The following is a 24,170-nucleotide window of genomic DNA, read 5'->3' on the forward strand; positions in this document are numbered from 1 at the left end:
TGGCCAGAAATATCCCGCGCCTCCCGACCTTTGGCCGCTGGCATTCCTGCGCGGGCGGGAGCTGCGGGCGCTCGGGGCATAAGGCGAGGACGCACCGGCATTAATGGAATAGGAGAACTCCCGAAGCTTTTAGGGCCCTGGGAAAGGGGGCGTGGCTGGAAACGGAGCTACTGGCTTCGGAGAATTCTGTGACCCTCACCGCCGCGACGACCCCGAGGAAACGCTGTCAGGTCGCCTTTGGTTGGCAAGGCGTGGTTGTCCTCGCTGTCCCGCGCCTCGGCGGAATGGGCACCTCACTAGCCCTGGCACTAGCTAGCATCGCTCTAAACTCAAGGTTAGAGGTTTTCAAATTCCGTCCTATTGTTGCCAGACACCCTCTTCGTTCCTGGTCCAGTGAGGCTTTCCTCCCTCCCGCCTTCTTGCCAAATCCCAGGCTCCTCTGGAGACTCCAGGCAGAGAAGGGAAACGCACAGTGGAGCTGAAATGAAGCCATGAGAAGGAGCCCCTCTTCAGTGTCCTGGGACCACAGAGAGTTGCAAGAGCCTGTTCTATTATTTAGCTGAGTGTGTTATATTAGGAAAATATTTTAGCATCTTTGGGCCCTGTCCTTCAAACTTGGGCTGGATCAGTAATATTCAAACATTTTATTAGGCAAGCAACTTTTGGTAGGATAGTCATTACAAGCAAGGGACTCGTCGGATTCAAATCTGGCAACACCACTTACGAGATCTTGGCTGGATTACCTAACCTTTAAGCATCAGCTTAATGGGCGTAATATTGATAGCCAATAATAATAGTAACTATGTAACAGACTTGTTAGATTGAAATGAGTTAGTGTAGTTAAAATGCTTAAACCAGCCCCTTGCACATAGGAAGTAGTCTTGTGAACTATATATTTACAGTTTGGTGTTTAGCAGGGGTGGGTGGCCCAGCGCCTATCTGCTTGAGTTCACCACACAATAAGCTCTTGCATTTTTTATGACTCTGGAGACCACATTTTGAAAATTACTGGGCGTGGGCCTTCCCTGGTTTGAACATTCAGAGAGCATAGCATAGCATTTTAAAAATGTGGGCTTTGTTGTCTGACGGAACTGACATTAAGAGCTGTCAATCATTGTTATCCACTAGGTGGTGTTAAGCAAGTTGTTTAACCTCTCACCCTTAAGTATTTTCACCTGTAAATTGCAATGTATTTATTTATTTATTTTTTATTATACTTTAAGTTTTAGGGTACATGTGCACAACGTCCAGGTCAGGTTTGTTACCTATGTATACATGTGCCATGTTGGTGTGCTGCACCCATTAAATCTGTCTCTGCATTCAGTAATTCAACTATCAGTTGCGGCTATTTAAATACATTAAAAAGCAATGTATTTAAATAGCCGCAATTGATAGTTGAATTACTGAATGCAGAGACATTGACCGGTAAGAACGAACACTGGAAGTGGGCTGTTCTGCCACACTGCTTCCAACCTGAGAATATTACTTGAACCTCAATGAACTAACCAAAATTAAAAGAAAAAAAAAAAAGCTAAGAGGATCCAGTTTTCAGAGAAACAAAATGTGTATCTGAAGAAATATACCTGCTAAAGGGCAGAGGCCAATATGAATAACAAAGAGCACCAAATATAGCATACGCAAGACTTTTAGGAATGAATTCTACCCAGTTACAGTTTGGGTTTTAGCAGGGGTGCCCGGCCTAGAGCCTATCTGCCTCCGTCCACCACACAGTGAGCATCTGCATTTTTTATGACGCTGGAAGCTACATTTAGAAAATTATTGGTCATGGACCCTCCCTGGCTTGAATGTGCAGAGACCCAAAGCACCAGCTTTGATGGGGGTCCTGGGAGCAGTCACCAGATGCCTAGAGATGTACCCAGGGTAGGAGTGAAGAAACTGCCTTGCATGGGAAGAGAGGGATAGCCCAAGTTCCTAGTCCAAGGTGTTGCAGATTCTTCATAGCAAATAATTGAAGAATCTAAGAATATGACTGTGGCTTGAAGGCATAGAATTTTCCATAATTTTGGTTAATGTCACATAACTAAGAACAAAAATTGGAGTCAAGTCTGATAAGACAGCAAGGGATTTAGGGGCCAAGATCCTGATGAAAAGGGAATCTTTAAGCAGCCAACCTAAAACTTGGTGGTTTTCTCTTCAAACATTAGCAGAATTCTTAAGATGAACAGGGAAAGAAGATAAGAAGAAAGCTGTTGAAGTGCACAGAAAATTTTCAGAAGTCTCATCACAGATCGGAGGAGATAAAGATTATAGTTCAAAACCCACCAGGGAATAGATACCCAACTAGAATTCCTGGAGAGCAAAAGAATAAGAACAGAAGCAAACTGGCAATAAATAGAGATATAGCTGCAATTCAACTTTGAGTCAGCTCCATACCTGACTGGATTGTTATTATCTGCCCCCTCTCTATCTGCCTATGAGAGGAACTCTCAGGAGGAATATTATCATTCAGAACTTCTACAGTGTTTCGTATACAATGTCTGATAATTCAACCAAAAATTATAAGGACAGAAAGAAAGACAATAGAAACAAATTCATGGATGACTAAATTATTGAGCCAACAAATATATATTTTAAACATAATGGTGATTAATATGTTCAGTAATGGTGAAGAGTTGACAAGATCAGGAATTTTAATTGAAAATCAAATTAAAATTTTATGAATAAAAATAAAATTGAGAATGTAATAGGTGTGTATGACAGCAGATCAGATCCACCAGAGAAGAGGAAAGAATACGAATACCTGAATGAGAAGATAACCATTTTATATACACATATAAAATTTTAAATATATGTTTAAATTTTAATTTTATATATATAAAATCTTAAAATAGGTATTTTAAGATTTATAAAGTATATATTTTATAAAATAAAATTTTAAATATATAATTTTAATTATATTACATATATAAATATATATCATGTTTAGCTTGGAAATTTTTTATATAAAAACATTTTTATATAAAAACATTTGTACTATAAAATTTTTATTTTATATATGTATAAATCTATTTTTACACAAAAATATATAAGTATAAATATATAAAAATTTATATATTAATATATAAAATATATTTATATATTTATATTTATATTAATATATTTTATTTATATTTATATATAAAAATCTCCAAGCTAAAGTGCAGAGAAGAAAGCACAGAAAAGAACATAAGAAATTATATTAGGCCATCTTGCATTGTATAAATAAATAACTTGAGACTGGATAATTTATAAAGAAAACAGGTTTAATCTCACAGTTCTGCAAGCTTTACAGGAAGTACGGTGCTTGCATCTGCTTGGCTTTTGGGGAGGCTTCAAGAAGCTTACAATCATGATGGAAGGTGAAGGGGCTATGGGCATGTCTCACATGGTGGGAGAAGCAGCGAGAGAGGGAGAGTAGGGAGGGAGGTTCCTCACACTTAACCAGATATCATGAGAACTTACTATCACAAGGACATTACCAAGCCATGAGGGACACACCCCCATTACCCAAATACCACCCACCAGGCCCCACCTCCACTGTTAGGGATTACATTTCAACAGGAGATTTCAGTGGGGACAAATATCCAAACTATATCAGAAACATATGAAACACAATGAAACAATGATCTAACATACAAAATTAGAGTCTCAGAAAAGATAAAATGAGCAAAGATCAATATGTGAAGAAATAATAATTTAGAATTTTCCAAGCCTGATGAAAAATACTAATCCACAGTGTATAATTTCATTGTAACTCTCAAATGGTATATTAAAATCCTACAAATATTTCCAGGGATGCCTGGAGCCATGGTTTTGATCCTTGGCCAAACCAGAATAGAATATGCTACATAGGAATTAATGCAGTTTTGTGCTAACGTAGTTTTCCAAAAAATACCAAGAGGGAAATCTGTAACAGCTTGCCAATATTGCTTATAGAAAATTTTTTGATTCATGGTTTGCATCTGGTTTCTCTTATGCTGTCTTGGTTTCTGCTATTGAACCTGGTCCCATAGCCTGGTTTCAGCTACATGACAGGAGTAGTATAAAAGACCCCTACTTGAATGAGCTGTGCCTTCCCTGAAATCAAAATATCTTAGTAGTTCACTTGCTGGCCATAAAGCACAACCTTGTGACTGAGAGAGGTCTCTGGAATCTGTGTGGGTATTGTGGACCTCCTTTCTTACCCCTGCTGCTTTGTGTCCATATCTGTCACAAATCTTTCATGAGTGTGTGTGTGTGCATGCATACAAGTCTATGTTATGCTGTATTTTTATAAATATCTCTAATAAGCTTAGAACATTTGTACATTTTAATGGAAAAAATATGTGAGTAAAATGTGAAAAAAGTCTGTATTTTTTTCTAATTAAGCATGTTAGCAATTGAATTGGAGGAGAAAAAATGGTCACTTTTTGAATCAAAAGGTATCCTATATGATTTGGCTAAAGAAATACCTGAAAGCATAGAAGAGGAAAAAGATAGAGATGGAAATCATGAAAAAAAGATGATAGGCTTAAATAGTAGATCTATAAGACTTAATATGTAGACACAAAAGTTCTAGAAAAAAAGAAAGAGGAGTTTATAAAAGTGAAGAAACAAATGACTAACAGAATAATAGAAAATGTCTTTGTGTTGAAAATTTTTGAGAAGGCATGAATGTAGACCAAATAACTCATGACATTTCAGTCTGGATTAGTGAATAAAGACACACTAGACATAAAAAGGTATAATTTCTATACTGTGAGGGTGAAGAGAAAAGCTTTTAGGTAAAAAGGGTAAGTTATCTAAAAATAAAAATGACATTGGACTTCTCTTTTGTAATGTTGGAAGCTAAAAAATTGTTCAATAGCAGTATAGACTAGTAGGATAAAGGGGCTTCAATACATCAGCCAAAATATCATCTCTCCCTAATGTAGTGAAATAAATGTTTAAGGATTTTCAAGAATTCAGAGCCTGTATCACTCAGATGTCCCCTGAGTTCACAATTCAAGAAAGTACTCCAAACAAATAACAAACCAAAAACAGAAATGCCCCACAAAAAATTATGGACAAGGAAACAGAGAAAGCCAAGATATAAAATAAATAATAAACCAAAAGTTACATGTATAAAGAATGCAATAAATTATTAGTCATTATGCTAAATGTGAATGGACTGAATTTTTCAATAGAAAGAAACTCTCAGAGTCACTCAAGTAACAAAATCCAACCCTATGCTGTTTTCTAGAAACATCTGTGAGGTGAGTAAAAAAAGATACGAGGCAAATGAGCAAAAATGTCAAATAATTGAAGGTTAATTTAAGAACTAAAGAAAGAGATTGGCCTTATATTTTGATAACAGGTACAATTTATGAAGAAGTATAATGCCATCAAACCTGCTAAATACATGGAGCAAAAATGCATAAATTTGAGTACTTGATTAAAAAAATACAGTTCTATGGGAAAATTCAATATTTGTGTTTCAGAATTAGAACTACAATACAATAAAATAAAGCCATGCACAGATTGAGTAGTATAATAATCTGAATTTCAAAGGTATATATAGAAACCTTATAACCCTAGAATTGATAGTATATTTTGTGTACATAGAACATTTACAAAACTGATTATGAGTTTTGCCATCTTCATCCTCAACTGATGAATGTGTTTTTAATTGCTCTGCATAGGCATGGGCAAGGACTTCATGTCTAAAACACCAAAAGCAATGGCAACAAAAGCCAAAATTGACAAATGGGATCTAATTAAACTGAAGAGCTTCTGCACAGCAAAAGAAACTACCATCAGAGTGAACAGGCAACCTACAAAATGGGAGAAAATTTTCGCAACCTACTCATCTGACAAAGGGCTAATATCCGGAATCTACAATGAACTCAAACAAATTTACAAGAAAAAACAACCCCATCAAAAAGTGGGCAAAGGATATGAACAGACACTCCTCAAAAGAAGACATTTATGCAGCCAAAAGACACATGAGAAAATGCTCATCATCACTGGCCATCAGAGAAATGCAAATCAAAACCACAGTGAGATACCATCTCACACCAGTTAGAATGGCAATCATTAAAAAGTCAGGAAAAAACAGGTGCTGGAGAGGATGTGGAGAAATAGGAACACTTTTACACTGTTGGTGGGACTGAAAACTAGTTCAACCATTGTGGAAGTCAGTGTGGCGATTCCTCAGGGATCTAGAACTAGAAATACCATTTAACCCAGCCATCCCATTACTGGGTATATACCCAAAGGATTATAAATCATGCTGTTATAAAGACACATGCACACGTATGTTTATTGCAGCACTATTCACAATAGCAAAGGCTTGGAACCAACCCAAATGTCCAATAATGATAGACTGGATTAAGAAAATGTGGCACATATACACCATGGGGGGTAGGGGGAGGGGGGAGGGATAGCTTTAGGAGATATACCTAATGCTAAATGACGAGTTAATGGGTGCAGCACACCAGCATGGCACATGTATACGTATGTAACTAACCTGCACATTGTGCACATATACCCTAAAACTTAAAGTATAATAATAATAAAAAAAAGAAAATAAGCAAAGAGAACTTCCATACCCTTGCCCATCCACACAATGCATTCACACACCTACCTGCATCAGTGCCCCTTTTTAGCTAGAAGCCTGTTCATGTAGTCACTAGTTTCCATCCATTCTTGCTCACATGCCACATGCACCTAACTCCAGTAATTCCCCTCCCTTTCAATGTCAATTTTCCCCTCTATACTATATCCTTCTCATCATCAAGTATGCTGTCATTTCTCTAAAACAAAACAATAAAATTTTCTGGGGCCCTGTTTTAGTTAGTGTAGGCTCTTATAACAAAATACCGTAAACTAGATGGTTGACAACGACAGAAACTCACAGTTCTGGGGGTTGGAAGTCCAAGATCAAGGCACCAGCAGATTCAGTTTAGTGAGGGCCACTTCCTGGTTGATTTATGGCTGTCTTCTTGTAGAGTCCTCACATGGCAGAAGGGACCAGGGAGATTTCTGGAACCTCTTTTATAAGGACACCAATTCCATTCATGAAGGCTCTGCTCTCACAACCTAATCATGTCCCAAAGTCTCCACCTCCTAATATCATCAGATTGAGGATTAGGTTTCAGCATATGAATTTGGGAGGACACATGTAGTCTATAGCAGGCCCACTTCCCTCTCAGCTACTGTATCATTTCTGTCCTTCCTTTTGAGCCAAACTTCTTAGAAAGTAGTCCATTGTCTTCAATTTTTTCTCCTTCCAGTCTTTTTTGGCCTAGTTCAGTTAGGTTTCACCCTACCGTCTCACTGAAACTGCTGTTTTCAAAATAACTATTGATCTCAATGTTGCTAAATTCAATGGTCAGTTTTCAGTCTCATCTCGTTCTATCAGCAGAATTTGGCACAATTGATTTCAAGCATTTGGTACAATTAATCTCTCCTTCTACCTTGAAACATTTTCTTCACTTGGAGTTTTAGACAGCACACTCTTCAGGTTTTCCTCTCTGGATGTTCTTTTTCATGCTTTTTTGAAAATAATTTTATTACCGCCTCCCAGGTCTGCTCCCTCTCTGTGACTTCTAAACAGTAGAGTGATTCCTCAGGGATCAGTCTTTGAATGTTCTATTCTCACTCCCGGAATGATCTTCCATGGCTTTAAATTCCACCTATAAGCTAGTGACTTCTAGTTTGTATCTACTGCTCAGACTTTGAATTCTAACTCCAAACTCCTTCCTTGTCAATTTGACTTCAATGTTTAATAGGCATCCCAAATTTACCAAAAATATACTCCTGAAATGCCTCATAAACTTGGTTTTTTAAACAATCTTCTCAGTCTCTTTCTTCCAGATTCCCAAGTCAGTATCTTAGATTTGCCTTTGACTCCTTTCTTTTGTCTTACCTCCCAATCTGCTCTGTCAGCAAATTCTTGCAGTTCTATCTTAAAAACCCAGAATATGACTACTTTCAGCACCATGACTGCTACCGGCCTCGCCCTAGACATCATTTTCTCTCATCTGGATTATTATAATAGCCTCTTAACTGGTCTGCTTGCTTCTGCCATTGCTGTACTCCAGGATACTTTATATAGAACCAGGATGATTCTCTTAAAACATAATAGCTATTATTCACTTTGCCCAAAACCCTCAGCTGGCTTCCTAGTTTACTCAGAGTGAAAGCCAAGGAATTACAGTGACATATAGACCCCTACATGATATCTCTCTTCCTACCTTTCTCATTTCCCCCCTATTTCTCTGATTCGTATTCCATTATTTTGCTGCCTTATCCCATATTAGCCATTCTGGACTAATTGTTATTTCTTCAACTTGCCATTCTTGTTTTCACTTTACTCCCTTCTTTCATTAATGAGGTGCTGTTGATTGATTCATTCACTGCTTTAGGTGCTGAGAATAAAAAAATGAATGAAATAAAAATCTTTATCTTTTATGGATCCATTCTCTAGGTGGGAAGGTGTGGAGTAAGGAAAGATCAATAGCCACTAAATAAATAAGTAAGATTATTTATTGGGTGAGAGTAAAAATACAAACAAAAGAGTAACTGAAATTTTGTTACTTGTTGTATGTGTGTATGTGACTGTTAATTTAATTATGCAGCATGAAGAAAAAATGTAAAAGGATACATACCAGAGAATTGATATGTTCAATGTGTATTGTTTATTGGGAGGGATTTATGTAAGTACAGACAGGAAGAAATTAGGGGCCTATAAGGAAGTCTCTCAAACTCTTAGTAAAAATGGAATACTACCACTTTTATTTTACCTTTATGCTTGTGGTAGACAAGCGAAGTGACAAGTTCTTTCAATTTGGCAAAGAAATCCTACAAGCATTTTTACCTTTTTGCAACACAGAGATGTCATTTAAAGTATATTAACAGCAACAAATGAACAAGTACTACAATCACTCATATTTGCAGACCTTTTAGATATTAAAGATCACTTTCACGAGGCATTGCAATAACTTCAAAAGTCCAGGTTTCTTATAAGATCTCTCTGAAGAAATAACACTTCCAAATATAAGTTTATATATAAACGCCTCTATCCTCTTCCACACATTTACCACAGAAGATACAGTGTTCAATATAGGATCTTTGCGCTCAGCAAACCTGTGGGCACACGTCCTTCCGAAACAAAAATAGAACAAGATAATAACAGTATGAATATTTATACGGATATCTTTCATGGGACAGCAAAAATGTCCTATTTCATGGTTTTATGTGCATGTTAGAAACAATTTCAAAACCAAACCTAGAATTTATAGTTTCTCTTAAGATGCACATACTCGTGAATGTAATATTCAGCACATTAGCACATTATAGCAATTTAATATAGTATGTTGGAACCAAACTAAAAAGAGTTTACCTTTTCTCTCACCCTACACTTGGTTATCCTTTTGAGGTAGTTTTTGTATGAATCTTTATAATCTAAGCTTCTGATTTCTGGTTGTTATAGAGGTTGTTGGGCCCATCTTGCTAACTAGCATGCCTGAGTCCTTAGTATCAGTTGCCTAGAGTGTACATTTTCTTAATGCCAACGAATACTGGCTCCTCCTTTGCCAATAAAGCTTAAAGTTCTCCATGAAGAGTCCAGCTGGAGAAATGCTATCTTAAATAAGGATAAATCACCCAAATCTGGCTGCTATATGAATATGAAAACTTGTTCCAAATGGGTAATCCTTAGAAAAAGGAAGCCGTCGGAACAGAGCATCCATTTACCCATGTGATCCAGAGGTTTCTCATCTGAGAGGCAATTCTCAATCCTGAAGCTACTGGATCTATTAGCTTCTAAGACTGTCTTCAGGGGCCAAGGCCATGAATTCATCTTAGAGCAGTTCTAGTCATGTAGGATTTGAATGAAATTGCACTATCCATAAATCAACACAAGCCTTGGTGACTACTGTGGTCGATTTGACTCAGCTGTTCCTTAAATATGTCGAGTAGGCTCTTAACTGAGGGTCTCTGCACTTGCTATTTCTTCTTCCTGGAATGCTCCATCTCCCAGATATCTGCATTGTTCACACTTTCACATTCTGCAGATATCGCCTTAGAAGTGTCTTCTCTTGCTATTCAAAGAGAAATAGGACCCACCCCCACTTTTCACCCCCAGCGCTGTATTCCTTGCCCCACTCTGATTTTCTCCATAGCAATGATTACCACCTGGTATACTACAATTCATCATCTGTGCCCCTTCAACAGAATGTAAGCTCCATGGAGGTAAGGGCTAGATGAGCAAGACTTTGGATATTTTATTCACTGCTAGACAGGGTCCAGAAAACTGACAGGCACAAATAAGATGCTCAATAATCGTACGGATTTTAGATGGACGAATAAAGGGACACTGCTTATTGGGAGTCAGCCAGTCTGGGAAAGGTCCTTCAAAGCTAGGGTTCAATTCCCCGACTTCCTCTTTCCCACATCGGGAAAGCAAGGAGGAAGGACGTGCGCCCACAGGTTTGCTGAGCGCAGGGGATCCTATATTGAACACTGAATCTTCTGCGGTAAATGAGTGGAAGAGCATAGAGGCGGAGAGTGGGAGCAGAGCTCCCTTGGCCCCTCCAGCCAATGGGAAGAGAGATTCGCTAGGTCAGGCGGTGGGGTCCAACCACCCACGCTGGCCCGCAGCCTTCTTAGCGGGTTTGCTCTTCTCTTAGGGGAGGAGGAAGGTGAGGCATTAAGGGCCAGAGTGCGTTCCCCTTTCTGGTGGAACAGCAAGTGCCTGTTGATCCTTTCCTGTCCTTCTGAGGCCTGGCTTTTGGCGCTTATACCCTTTGACACCGACGCCTGGTGAGACCGAGGTATGGAATGACTCTCCTCTTCTCTGGATGCGTACTTTGTCCACTCTAAAATGGGAAGTTGGGTTCTGTGCGAGTCCATCCAGCGTCCACATTCTGTGTGGAAAATGAAAGGGATGTGGACTCAGGGCCCAGAGGATGAGCTGCCAGGACAGCCCAGGGTGGGACAGTTTTGGGCATGGCGCCGGCCATGACCAGGGTGGAAAAGCGACCTTGAGGGTGCGCGTCCACGGTCACCTGCAAGTAGTCTTCGGCTGGAGACCTAGTGTGGCCTGTATCCATTTGTCAAATTCCAAAGAGATAAATGAATGCCTGCCAACTGTGCTTGAATTTGGCAGGCACTGCGTGCAGTGCCCGCTTCTTGAATCTCCTGGATTAAAGCGGTATGAATAGCCCCACTTTCACCAGCCTTGACGAATGTAGGCAAGCCCCTCGCCTCTCTAACCAGGAGCAGGTGTTCGTCCTTCAGTCTGAAGCTATTCCCGCCACCTGTGTTCTGCCGTCTTTCATTCACTCTGAGTCTTCCCCTAGCCCCTCTCCCTACTGAAAACGAAACAAACCGCCTGAAAACTGCTTTGCAGGTGCAACAGCTGCTCTCACTGGTGCTCCAGGTTATCAGTATCTGTCTCTCCACTTCTCCCTAGCAAAGTTCAAGAAATATTAGTAAGGTAGCACATGCTTGCTCCCTGCGTTGGTCATCCTCTAGCCTATAGTGCTTTAGCACCCCCACTCCCTCTACTCCAGCAGCGACCCAAAATTGCTCTCTCTATGCAAGTTAGCAATTATTGCCAACACGCCAAATTCAAGTACAGATGGCAGGCATTCATTTCTTTAACTTTTTGGAATTTGACAAATGGATATTGCCTTTTTACCTTTTTATTTCTCCACTTATTTAAGGAATGTATTCTAATGAGAGATAATTGTCAAAAATTGTCCTAAACTCAGTTGTGCTTTGAGTTAGGACAATTTGTGATAATTATTTAAGTACATTTTGGTTTTTTTTATGTAGAGGTTTTGTTTTCTTTGCTTCATATACCTGCCAACTGTTTTGCTGTATGACGAGGTCATTTTAATGACTAAAAATCAAGTGTGTGCTATATTTTTATACATTTATTATAATTGAATCCTTATTGACAATTATTTACTATTCTAAACAAACACTCTTATGCACAAAACTTTCTTTTCTGTATTTAGGATTTTTTTTTCAGTGGATGATTTCCCAAAGAAGATACTGTTTGAAAACTCATGCATGTTTGTAAAATTCTCAGTAGACATGCAGACATGCAGTTTTTCAAGAGTGTAGTAATTAACATTTATATTAACTCCTTTTATATGGTACTGCTTTTTAAAGCTTATTTTTGTCATTTTGATATTTGAGAAGGGCTGTTTCCTGGTTTGCATTAGTTGTGCTATCTGCCTAAGTTTGAAAATTTTCTGAAATACTTGTTAGCCATTTGCTTTTTGCTTTTTTTCCCCTTCTATGAATAGGCTATTCACAATAAATTTGCTTTATTGCTATTCTGATCTATTTGTATCATGTCATTTTAGGGATATGAACATTTTCAAGACAATATTTTAGTGTGAACTGTAACTCATAAAAGACTGCACTGAGCATAAACATGCAGCTTGGTAAATGATTACCAAGTGTTCACTCATGTAAAACATCAGCAGGTCAAGGAATAGGACATTCATTACCAGGACATAAGGCCCCCTTCATCCCCCTCCACCTCATCTCCACAGAGGTATTAGGAAACCGACTTTTATAATAGCTACTTCATAATCTTGTTTGATTTGGCTTCTTTCACTAGTTATGAGATTTATTCTAGTGGCGTATAGCTTCAATCATATGTTTTCTTTGCTGTTTAGGATTTCATTGTACGAATTTACCACAATGTATTGATTGATTCTACTATAGATGAACTCTTGGATCTTTTCAAGTGCTTAGGAATTACAAGCAGTGCTGCTGTAGTTATTGCATATCTCCTGGTATACCTACACACATATCTCTATTGGATATTTTCTAAGAACTTTAATTGGTCTGTCATAGTGTATGTATATTTCCAGTTTTAAGGAATAACCATTTTAGAATAGTATTTTTTAGAATTACAGAAATTTCTTGTCACCCAATTTCCCCAATTTTTAATATCTTGCATTACTATGGTATATTTGTCACAATGAAGACAATAAGGCAATTAAGTTGCACTGAATTTGAAGTTCACTAGTTTTTCCATAGTGTTCTTTTTCTATTCCTGAATATTACATTTTTCTATTCCTGAATATTACATTTACATTTATTATTACAGTACAGTATTGTCCTGGGTGGACATCTTCAATTTTAGTAGTTAATACAAACAGTTTTAAAGTGGTTTTATTAATTTACACTTCAGTTGTTTATTTGCCATATTCCCTGTAAACATTTTTCTGTTTTTGGTTGGCCATTTGTGTTTGAATTCTAAGGACAAGAGGTTTTAATTTCAGCATAGTTAATGAACATTTTGTCTTGTAGATTCCTCTGGTCTGTGAAAGTTTCTCAGTCTTTCCTTGTTTTCTGATGACCTTGACAGTTCTGAGAAGTACTAGTCAGGTAATTTGTATCATGTCCCTCACTTTGTTTTTTCTTATGGCTAGACTAGGATGATGGGTTTGGGGAAGGAATATCACGGTGGCAACATGCCATTCACAGTATCAATAGCACATACGATCACAATTACTTATGGCTGGTAATAGTAGCCTTGATCTTGGGAGAGTGTTTGTCAGGTTTCTCACTAAAAAGTTTCTCCACTGTCCCCACCTGCTCCCATACTGCTTTCTTTGGAAAGAAATCAATAAGCACAGTCAGCGCTCTGGGAGGTGGGGTGCAGTTGGGTTAACAGCCACTTCCTGGAGGGAAGAATATCCTACACAAAGTATTTGGAAATCTTCTCTAAGAGAGATTTGTCTCTTTTCTCTCATATATTCGGACATTTATCAATATCAGTACGGACTCATGGATATTTGCTTTGTACTTTGGGCTATAATCCAATACTGTTATTTATTTTGGCCATCAGGAGCTCTTTCTGGTTTTATCTTGGGTCTTTTTGCATACCCCATTATTTTCCTTTCCTTATTTCTGGCACTATGAGATGCTATCAGCTCATCGTATCTATTCCCTGTCCCAGCCCTAGAATCAGCAGTTTCTCAGAGGAGCCCTGATTCCTTTTATTGGCAAATGGTACAGTTAGAAACCAAAATTTGGGCCTGGGTGGACATCTCCAATTGTAGTAGTTAATTCAAGCAGTTTTAAAGTGGTTTTATTAATTTACACTTCAGTTGTTTATTTGCCATATTCCCTGTAAACATTTTTCTGTTTTTGGTTGACCATTTGTGTTTGAATTCTAAGGACAAGAGGTTTTAATTTCAGCATAGTTAACAATATATCTTCAAATATTCATTGTGGTTCTTGGTCAATTCCCTTATTGTGTCCAAACTGGTAAGTCCCTTCTTTCCTAAGTTGTGATGAATATTCTTTGCTGTTTTCTCCTCCCTGGTTTGAAGTATTAATGATGTACTACTTACTATATCTGGGATTTATTATGAGGATACTAATTAATTCTTGTCAAAATGGTTTACAAGTTGTGCTAATGAACGACCCTGAATTCTTTCCTCCCAATTATGGTGTCTCTTCTATAATATATTGAAATCTAATGAGAATGTATTTTCTTGGCTATCTACTCTTTTTCTTTGATTTAATTATCATGACAGAAGTTGTACATTTAGGCCAGGCACCATGGCTCATGCCTGTCACCTGTAATCCCAGCACTTTGGGAGGCCTAGGTGGGCAGATCACTTGAGGTCAGGAGTTGGAGACTAGCATGGCCAACATGGTGAAACCCTGTCTCTACTAAAAATCCAAAAATAAATAAATAAATAAATAAAATTAGCCAGGCATAGTGGCAGGCACCTGAAGTCCAAGTTACTTGGGTGGCTAAGCCATGAGAATCGCTTGAACCCAGGAGGGAAGGCAGAGGTTGCAGTGAGCGGAGATCCACCACTACACTCCAGCCTGGGCGACAGAGCGAGACTCCATCTCCAAAAAAAAGAAGTTGTGCACTTAGCAGTAGAGGTTAGACTCTTGAAGTTTTTTCAACTGGGGGGAAGTTTGCTTCCCTGGGGTCATTTGGCAATATCTAGAGACATTTTTTGTTTGTCACAACTGTAGAAGATCCAGGGTTCTAATTGGCATCAAATAGGTAGAAGCCATGAATGTTGCTCAACATCATATAACGCACGTATAGTATCCCCCAAGGAAATATCCAGCCTAAAATGTCAGTACTACTGAGGCTGGGAAACTGCTATAGGAGATTTAATTAGAGCGACCAAGAAAGGAAATCAATCCGGACTATATGAAAAGGGTGGAAACACCTGGCTTCCTAGGTCAAATCTTACCTCCCTGAGACCTCCATATCTCTCCCCTCTCTAGGTAAGAATCCCTTCTCCCTTTGTGTCCTCCTAGAACTACTCTGGCCCAGATGATAGTCATGCTATATTTAGAGGTCTTCCTCTTCTAGTCTAGTGTTCAGCATAGGGTCTGCTATCACAGAGCATGGCCACACAGATTTTGTATAACTCTGAATTTCCAATGCCTAGGAAAATGAAGTGAAATTAAAAGGCAATGCTATGTAGCAGAAAGAGAATGAGCTTTGTAGTATGATAGGCCATTTGTCAACTCTATGACCTGGACAAGTTTCTTAATTTCTGAGACTCCATATCTATAAATGTGGATAAAATCAAACTTTCAGGTCTGTTTTAAAGTCTAGAGAAAATTTTTGTAAAGAATCTATATACACTAGGTCCTCACAAATATAGTCATTATTAATATGAGCTAATTATTTTGAACAAATATGCTTTGTTATAGGCAAAAATTTACATCAATAAATTTGCAAATTAAAATCCTCATAGACCATGGGTTCCCATTTTAGTTCAGGGCATTTTTGAATGAATGAATGCCTTCCTATAAGAGAAACAGTGCCAAACATGTGTTCCTCTTTCTAAAAAGGTAAAAAGCCAAAACAAAACAACAAATTCCTTCAAGAACAGCGTAAAACCTTTGGGAAGGAGACTATAGTATATTCTACTCTATTATAATTGTTGATATCATATAGTAGAAAGCTAATAGGATTCAGACTCATATAGATCTCGGCTCAAAGGGACACCCAGAAAGGAGGAGGAAAATGAAAAAAGTGTGGGATTATGACAGCAAAGAGACAAGTAAATATCAAGATGTAAGGCATTGTTAAAATAGTATTATTAACATATGGCACCTTGTTAAAGTTAGGTGCATGCGTTAGCTTTTTTATTCCTTGCAGAGGTAGGTACTCTTGCTATTCCTGCTTAAAGATGGGAAAATTGAATCCCAAAATGCCCCTTGAGTTTTGTAACAAGGAGGTTATTGGTATGAGTTATTTCAGTGGAATTGTGGTGGCAAAAGTTCTATTGCAGTGGATTGAGGAGGTATAATATAATAGGTGATAGAGTATAGAAGATTGAAGAAGTTTGACTATGAAGATGAAGGGGATTTGGAGTAAAGGGAATATTTGTAAAAGACTAAGTGAGATTTGGGCACATTTAAGTGCTAATGAGTAGGACTTAGGGGACAGGGAGAAGTTGAAGATCAAGAAGATAGATTTCTAATGGATTAAATCCCTTCGGGAACAATTGCTTATGAGATTTAGATCACAGGTAGAGAAATAAGCTATAGAAAAGGGAAGAGAGCTCCCCTCATTTGTTACAGGAAAGACAAAGATAAAGATGGACCCACATGTAGGGATACCTGCAGATTTCTAGAAAGGCAGCGGAAGATGTATTCTGTGCCTTGCTTTCCCTCACCTACCATATTCTCTATGTCCTGGAGAAATTTCAGAGTTCTTTTTTGAAGTTTCCTCAAATCTTTTCCTTTATGCCTTTTAAAAAATTACTATAGGACTTGTTTTTGTCAGATTTATCTGTAATCTAGAATATTTTTACCATGTAGTTAAACAAACAACCTTAAAACAGCTGATAGCTCACCAATTACTGTAGGATAAAATCCAGATTTACTATATGTTTCGAGACAATTCACCTTCTGTTTAAAAGAAAAACTCTCCCTTCTATATACTTTTATTTCCCCCATCCATGTTTTTTTCCCAATCATATTAGCAAGAACTGGGGGAGACATTATGAAAGACTGGAAAGGGCAGGAATTTTAGTGAAAGATCTAAGTTGAGTTCCAGCTGCACCACTTACTAGCTCTATCTCTTCAGGCAATTCACCAAAACAGATTAAGAAAACTTGATGGTGCTTGGGAGAGTATGGATTAAGTGATTAATTGGAGCACCCATGCTGAATAAGAAATTGAATAAGGCCCTTAAGATGGCTGATGAGGGGAAAACGCAGGGCTCAAAAGGATTTGATGATGTTTGAAGAATTGTCACCGAGTAAGGGCATGAAACCACTCAGTTAACTGGAAGATATTAGTAAAAAATGGGTTATGGGAGTTGGCAGTTTAAAAGTTTGAGTGGTCATTGACAAAGCCTGGGGTGAGAGCATTAGAGTAAACTGCCAGAGAGCAGTAAGGTCATGGGAGTTGATGTCAAAGACGTGAGATGAGGATGTTTTTGATGCGCTTTAACACTGAACTCACCCAGACTAACTGTGGTGTTGGGGAAAGTGCATGAAAGGAGCTTGTGTACTACGAAAGACCCTCAGTAATTATATATGGATTTATGACCAGAAATGACACGACAAGAAGAGGTAGATGGTGGCATATTCTAATTGCATGTGTTTGTTGAGTAATAATGTGTTGGCAGGGGTGCAATAACAATGTTTTATAGGTTGAGATGTATGTTCGATGTTGTTGGGGGCTAGAAGGGATGAGGACGGACAGTTAGCAATACTTAGGAGGAGCCAGTTCTGTGCCAGGTGATATATGAACCCTATCTTATTTGATCCATACTAAAATTAGAGGTTGGCTCTGCTATCCCCACTTAGCAGAAGAGTAAGTGGAGGTTCAAAGAGAGGAATTACCTTTATTTATATAGCTCATAAGTGGTAGGACTGGGAATAGATTGTAAGAAGATGGAATAAATATACAGTACAGTGGTCTATATCAGAGGAATGCTTTGTGAAAGAAGATATATTACAGAGGACACTAGGTCAGTACCGAGCCTAATACAGTGGGCTTCTGCAAATGTTTGTTAAATTAATCTATATAAGTATTTCATTTTCAAATCTGTCTTTTTCATGTGTCCCATTTATTCCATGTGCTGTTGGTTATTTTTTTCCCCCCCACAGAGGCCTGAATATTTGGACAAGATGGCAGATTCATCATCATCTTCCTTCTTTCCTGATTTTGGGCTGCTATTGTATTTGGAGGAGCTAAACAAAGAGGAATTAAATACATTCAAGTTATTCCTAAAGGAGACCATGGAACCTGAGCATGGCCTGACACCCTGGACTGAAGTGAAGAAGGCCAGACGGGAGGACCTGGCCAATTTGATGAAGAAATATTATCCAGGAGAGAAAGCCTGGAGTGTGTCTCTCAAAATCTTTGGCAAGATGAACCTGAAGGATCTGTGTGAGAGAGCGAAAGAAGAGATCAACTGTGAGTGATGCTAGGGGCAAATCGGGGGCTAGGCAGGAAGGAAGTGTTTCCTGGAGCCCAGTGGAATGTTTCTGTAAGAGGGATTTAGGGATTAAACCATGTTGGGGGACATAAGCTCCATGGTGGTCTTGTGCATGGGGAGCTTGTTGAATTATTTGAGGAAGGAAAGGCAGAAGCGTTTTGAGTACTGTTACTCAGCCTAGCTCCTTAACTGGGGGCAATTCATCCATCTTGTACCAGTTGAAATGATCAAAGGAATTGAGTGATAGGAATTGTCCCATAAAGTGCCTTCACCAAAACTACAAGTTATAAGTTAGGCAACATTTTGAGGAATCAAATATGATTTAACATATTTGCTGAAATATGAGGAATGGGCTGAAAATTATTATTGGACGTAATCCAAGGCAGTATTTTTAGTCATTCTCAGGTATGAAATGTTATAGACCTCTAGAATTCCTTACTCGTATACAAGGCTTTAGAGTTTTATATATATATATGTATATATATAATATTCATATCTATTATCTCCTTTGCACCTCACCGTATCGTAGTGAAGTCAGTATAGACAAGGAAACTGAGGCTTATACACTACACTATTTGCCCTGGAGCTACAAGGTGGGGGCCATGGCAAGAGGTCTCCTACTTCAGTGTTATCTGTAGCACATTGTTTCTTCTCTCAGCTAAGCTTATGGAGTCTGAGGCTCTGGCAGCTCTAGTTTTCTTAAACCCAGATAGTCATAGAATTGGACCACTTATGTGAATGCTGGCCTCTGTTCTAGCCATCATGAAAGCTCACTTTGTTTTCATTAAATATCATGATCCTATCGGAACCTGTTGCAGGGTCGGCCCAGACTATAGGACCAGATGATGCCAAGGCTGGAGAGACACAAGGAGATCAGGAGGCAGTGCTGGGTGAGTAGTTAGGCCTTTCATCAGATTTGGGAGGCATTCAAAGTTTTGATACAGGATGGTGATTTATCTCCCGAGGACTTTTGTTCAAATCTTGTTAACTTCTTCTAATACCCCACCTGTTCCCTGAATGTCACCCAAAAAGGATCAGCAAAACACTCCCTGGCCAAAGTCAGAATCAGGGCCTTGTTAATTCAGATCCTCAAGAGAACAGTGTTTAGAATGCCTGCTAAAAGAAGGGCTGATGCACAAAGGTATATTAATGTTTATATTTTATGTACTAAAAGTCATTGAGTTGGGAGGAAACTTTCAGTTTATCACATCTACTTTCTTTAAAGATGGTGCTGTAATTAAATTCTAGGAGTGGTGACCAACTGGTTCATATAAAAACTGATTTCTAGAACTAGGTCTTCTCAGTCATAGTTAACACAGGGGTCCCCAACTCCTGGGCCACAGACCCCTACTGGTCGGCGGCCCCTCGGGAATCAGGTCACATAGCAGGAGGTGAGTGGTAGGCCACGGGAGCTTTACCACCTGAGCTCCGCCTCCTGTCAGATCAGCAGCTGCTTTAGTCTCATAGGAGCACGAACCCTATTGTGAATTGTGCATTCAAGGGATCTAGGTTGTATGCTCCTTATGAGAATCTGATGATAAATGTAATGCAATTGAATCATCCTGAAATCATCTGCCCTCCCTGCCCTGCCACCCCTGCCTCCTACATCCATGGAAAAATTGTCTTCCATGAAACTGGCCCCTGGTGCCCAAAAGGTTGGGGATTTCAGACCACTGGTTTATTAACACCATTTCCCCACTTTGTTTTGAATTCTACATAATTTAATTCCAATTTATATAAATGGAATTACAGTAGAAAGAAAATTAGATCAAGTGAGAAACCTTTATTCTTAACCCAGCCACATTCTAACAAGCCACATTATTTTATTCAAGAAATAATTGAAAACTTAGTTCATCCCAAGCACTAAAATAGAAAAATTACTTGTTACCTTAAATGACCTTGAATATAACATCCCACTGTGACCTTAATTTCTGATTCAATATAAAGAAGTATATCTTTGTGGTATGAGAAAAATCACATGGCTAATAATTTTTGTTTTATTATTATTTCAAACCTAATGGCTATTTCCCTCTTATGTGCAGATAATTGCACACAGATAGCTAATAAATGTCTTCAAATTATTATTTGAAAATTGTGATAAAAGTAAACTATTTGTTATAGGAACTTTGGAAAATACTGTAAGTACAAAATAGAAAATAAGAAGTACAGCAATGATTTACTGATTATTTTCTCTGTGAGTATACCAATATCACACTGTTTGAATTACTATAGTTTCGTGGTAGGTTTTAATTTTGGGTAAATAGTGTTTTTCTTCTCCCTGCCTGGCCAATCATTATTTTCGCTTTTTGGGATTTTTTAGTTATCATTTGTTTATGTTTTATCTTTGTTTTTAAACTTCACATAAGCAAAATGAGCTATTTTTTTAAAAAAGATTCAAATGTTTTAAAATTACATAAAGTGAGTTTCTCACTCTTCCCACTCCCCATCCCCAATCCTACTATTCAGAAATAACCAGTATTAATATATTGGTGTATATGGTACAGGTTTTCAGATACATAAAGTTTGTTCATCTTTTTTCCAGGAGAGGATCATATTCTACATAATTGCCAGAAACTTCATATCTTTTTTGGTTATTATTTGGGGGGATATTAGTACCTATAGTTATACCTTATTCAAAAGTTGTAAAGTACTCAATTATATCATTGTATTCTCATTTTTTTATTGCACAAATATATTTGACACTTATGTGCAAGGAAATGTGTTAGACACTGACCATGCAATGATGAAGCCCCTAGCCAAGTGCATCATTTATTTTAAAAATAAAGTAATTGTAGCTAGTGACATGTACTGCGAATGAAAAATATACTGTTTTGAGAATATATAAAAAGGGGAAGTAGTCTAGCGATGAGGTTCAGAGAGGTCTTCCCTGAGATCCTATCCTTTTAATAGAGATCTCAAGGAGGGATCAGACTTAAACAAGTAAAGATGAATTATATTTTCATTCTATTTCACTCAGGATGTTTTTCTTTTTTTCAAAATATTATTTAAGCTACGATTCAATGTTTATTTCTATTAACTTGTTACTTGTACAAAGAAAATTATTTTGATCTGTAGATTCAGGTCTGTCTTGGGGGTCTTCCCTGTTATTGTTTTTTTTTTTTTTTTTTTTTTTTTTTTTTTTTTTTGAGACGGAGTCTCGCTCTGTCGCCCAGGCTGGAGTGCAGTGGCGCGATCTCGGCTCACTGCAAGCTCCGCCTCCCGGGTTCACGCCATTCTCCTGCCTCAGCCTCCCGAGTAGCTGGGACTACAGGCGCCCGCTACCACGCCCGGCTAATTTTTTGTATTTTTAGTAGAGACGGGGTTTCACCATGTTAGCCAGGATGGTCTCGATCTCCTGACCTCGTGATCCGCCCGCCTCGGCCTCCCAAAGTGCTGGGATTACAGGCGTGAGCCACCGCGCCCGGCCCCCTGTTATTGTTAATGGTTGCCTCTGTTCTTTTTTTTTTTAATCTGGATGACAGCTCTGTTCTCCACATCAATCATCTTTTTTCTATGTAGAAGGAAAAGTACAAAGAAGAAAAAATATTTCTAAAGTGAATCCAGCTTTTATTTCCCATCACAAATTCATTTTTCTGCATCATCAATTCTGGTTTTTATTACAGTATCTAATACAGGTTTTAAATCTATAGGAATATTTTTATTTGATTTATATTATTGTTAAAAAATCAAAACCAGCTCTGATTTCAGCCTATGTTCTTTCTTGTTCCTAACTCCAAGTTCAGTATTCTTGACATCACATTTCATAGAATTTGTTTTGATCATGTGTCTTTGTTTTTGTTTTTTTACCTTTGCCATTCTGACTTAGGTGATGGAACAGAATACAGAATTAGAATAAAGGAAAAATTTTGCATCACTTGGGACAAGAAGTCTTTGTCTGGAAAGCCTGAAGATTTCCATCATGGAATTGCAGAGAAAGATAGAAAACTGTTGGAACACTTGTTTGATGTGGATGTCAAAACCGGTGAACAGCCACAGATCGTGGTGCTTCAGGGAGCTGCTGGAGTTGGGAAAACAACCTTGGTGAGAAAGGCAATGTTAGATTGGGCAGAGGGCAATCTCTACCAGCAGAGGTTTAAGTATGTTTTTTATCTCAATGGGAGAGAAATTAACCAGCTGAAAGAGAGAAGCTTTGCTCAATTGATATCAAAGGACTGGCCCAGCACAGAAGGCCCCATTGAAGAAATCATATCCCAGCCAAGTAGCCTCTTGTTTATTATTGACAGTTTTGATGAACTGAACTTTGCCTTTGAAGAACCTGAGTTTGCACTGTGCGAAGACTGGACCCAAGAACACCCAGTGTCCTTCCTCATGAGTAGTTTGCTGAGGAAAGTGATGCTCCCTGAGGCATCCTTATTGGTGACAACAAGACTCACAACTTCTAAGAGACTAAAGCAGTTGTTGAAGAATCACCATTATGAAGAGCTACTAGGAATGTCTGAGGATGCAAGACAGGAGTATATTTACCAGTTTTTTGAAGATAAGAGGTGGGCCATGAAAGTATTCAGTTCACTAAAAAGCAATGAGATGCTGTTTAGCATGTGCCAAGTCCCCCTAGTGTGCTGGGCCACTTGTACTTGTCTGAAGCAGCAAATGGAGAAGGGTGGTGATGTCACATTGACCTGCCAAACAACCACAGCTCTGTTTACCTGCTATATTTCTAGCTTGTTCACACCAGTAGATGGAGGCTCTCCTAGTCTACCCAACCAAGCCCAGCTGAGAAGACTGTGCCAAGTCGCTGCCAAAGGAATATGGACTATGACTTACGTGTTTTACAGAGAAAATCTCAGAAGGCTTGGGTTAACTAAATCTGATGTCTCTAGTTTTATGGACAGCAATATTATTCAGAAGGACGCAGAGTATGAAAACTGCTATGTGTTCACCCACCTTCATGTTCAGGAGTTTTTTGCAGCTATGTTCTATATGTTGAAAGGCAATTGGGAAGCTGGGAACCCTTCCTGCCAGCCTTTTGAAGATTTGAAGTCATTACTTCAAAGCACAAGTTATAAAGACCCCCATTTGACACAGATGAAGTGCTTTTTGTTTGGCCTTTTGAATGAAGATCGAGTAAAACAACTGGAGAGGACTTTTAACTGTAAAATGTCACTGAAGATAAAATCAAAGTTACTTCAGTGTATGGAAGTATTAGGAAACAGTGACTATTCTCCATCACAGCTGGGATTTCTGGAGTTGTTTCACTGTCTGTATGAGACTCAAGATAAAGCGTTTATAAGCCAGGCAATGAGATGTTTCCCAAAGGTTGCCATTAATATTTGTGAGAAAATACATCTGCTTGTATCTTCTTTCTGCCTTAAGCACTGCCGGTGTTTGCGGACCATCAGGCTGTCTGTAACTGTGGTATTTGAGAAGAAGATATTAAAAACAAGCCTCCCAACTAACACTTGGTAAGTGTGTTAGGGCCATTCCCTGGAAGTGCCCTGTAAGGGAGAGAAGTAGATTTTGTCAGAGGGAGGAGGAGTTTAGCTGAGGTCCCAGAGCTGAGATAACCCTTTGGAGTTGTCCCATCTTGAGGCAGGGAGGCTAAGCATTTAAACCCCTTATTGACCAATCATGGCTACTGGTGAGGAGTGGGCAAAAACTTTCCTGAGATGGCTTTTTTGGCCTGAAGGCAATACCAGGAGAGGGACTGGGCTGAGGACTCTCAATTGTTGACAATCTCAACAACTCAGGGGGAATGAGCACTTCAGTCTTCAAGGAG

General features: G+C 38.5%; 1 protein-coding gene across 4 annotated transcripts in view; it reads left to right on the forward strand.

The window, feature by feature from the left end:
* The first annotated feature begins 11 nt into the window (after positions 1 to 11).
* The window catches only part of NLRP14 (NLR family pyrin domain containing 14), a 122,667-nt gene continuing 98,508 nt past the window's right edge, over positions 12 to 24,170 (forward strand). Inside the window, exons 1-4 of one of the 4 annotated variants that reach the window (XM_055095177.2) lie at positions 12 to 334; positions 18,102 to 18,411; positions 19,252 to 19,323; positions 22,260 to 23,856. In XM_055095177.2, the coding sequence (XP_054951152.2) occupies positions 18,123 to 18,411; positions 19,252 to 19,323; positions 22,260 to 23,856 (1,958 nt within the window). In that variant the 5' untranslated portion in view covers positions 12 to 334; positions 18,102 to 18,122. The remainder of the gene's footprint in view (positions 335 to 18,101; positions 18,412 to 19,251; positions 19,324 to 22,259; positions 23,857 to 24,170) is intronic. The other 3 variants (XM_055095176.2, XM_003819105.4, XM_063608344.1) reach the window with 3 other exon arrangements.

The sequence above is a fragment of the Pan paniscus genome, chromosome 9 (genome assembly GCF_029289425.2).
Source record: "Pan paniscus chromosome 9, NHGRI_mPanPan1-v2.0_pri, whole genome shotgun sequence".
In the NCBI taxonomy this organism is placed as follows: domain Eukaryota; kingdom Metazoa; phylum Chordata; class Mammalia; order Primates; family Hominidae; genus Pan; species Pan paniscus.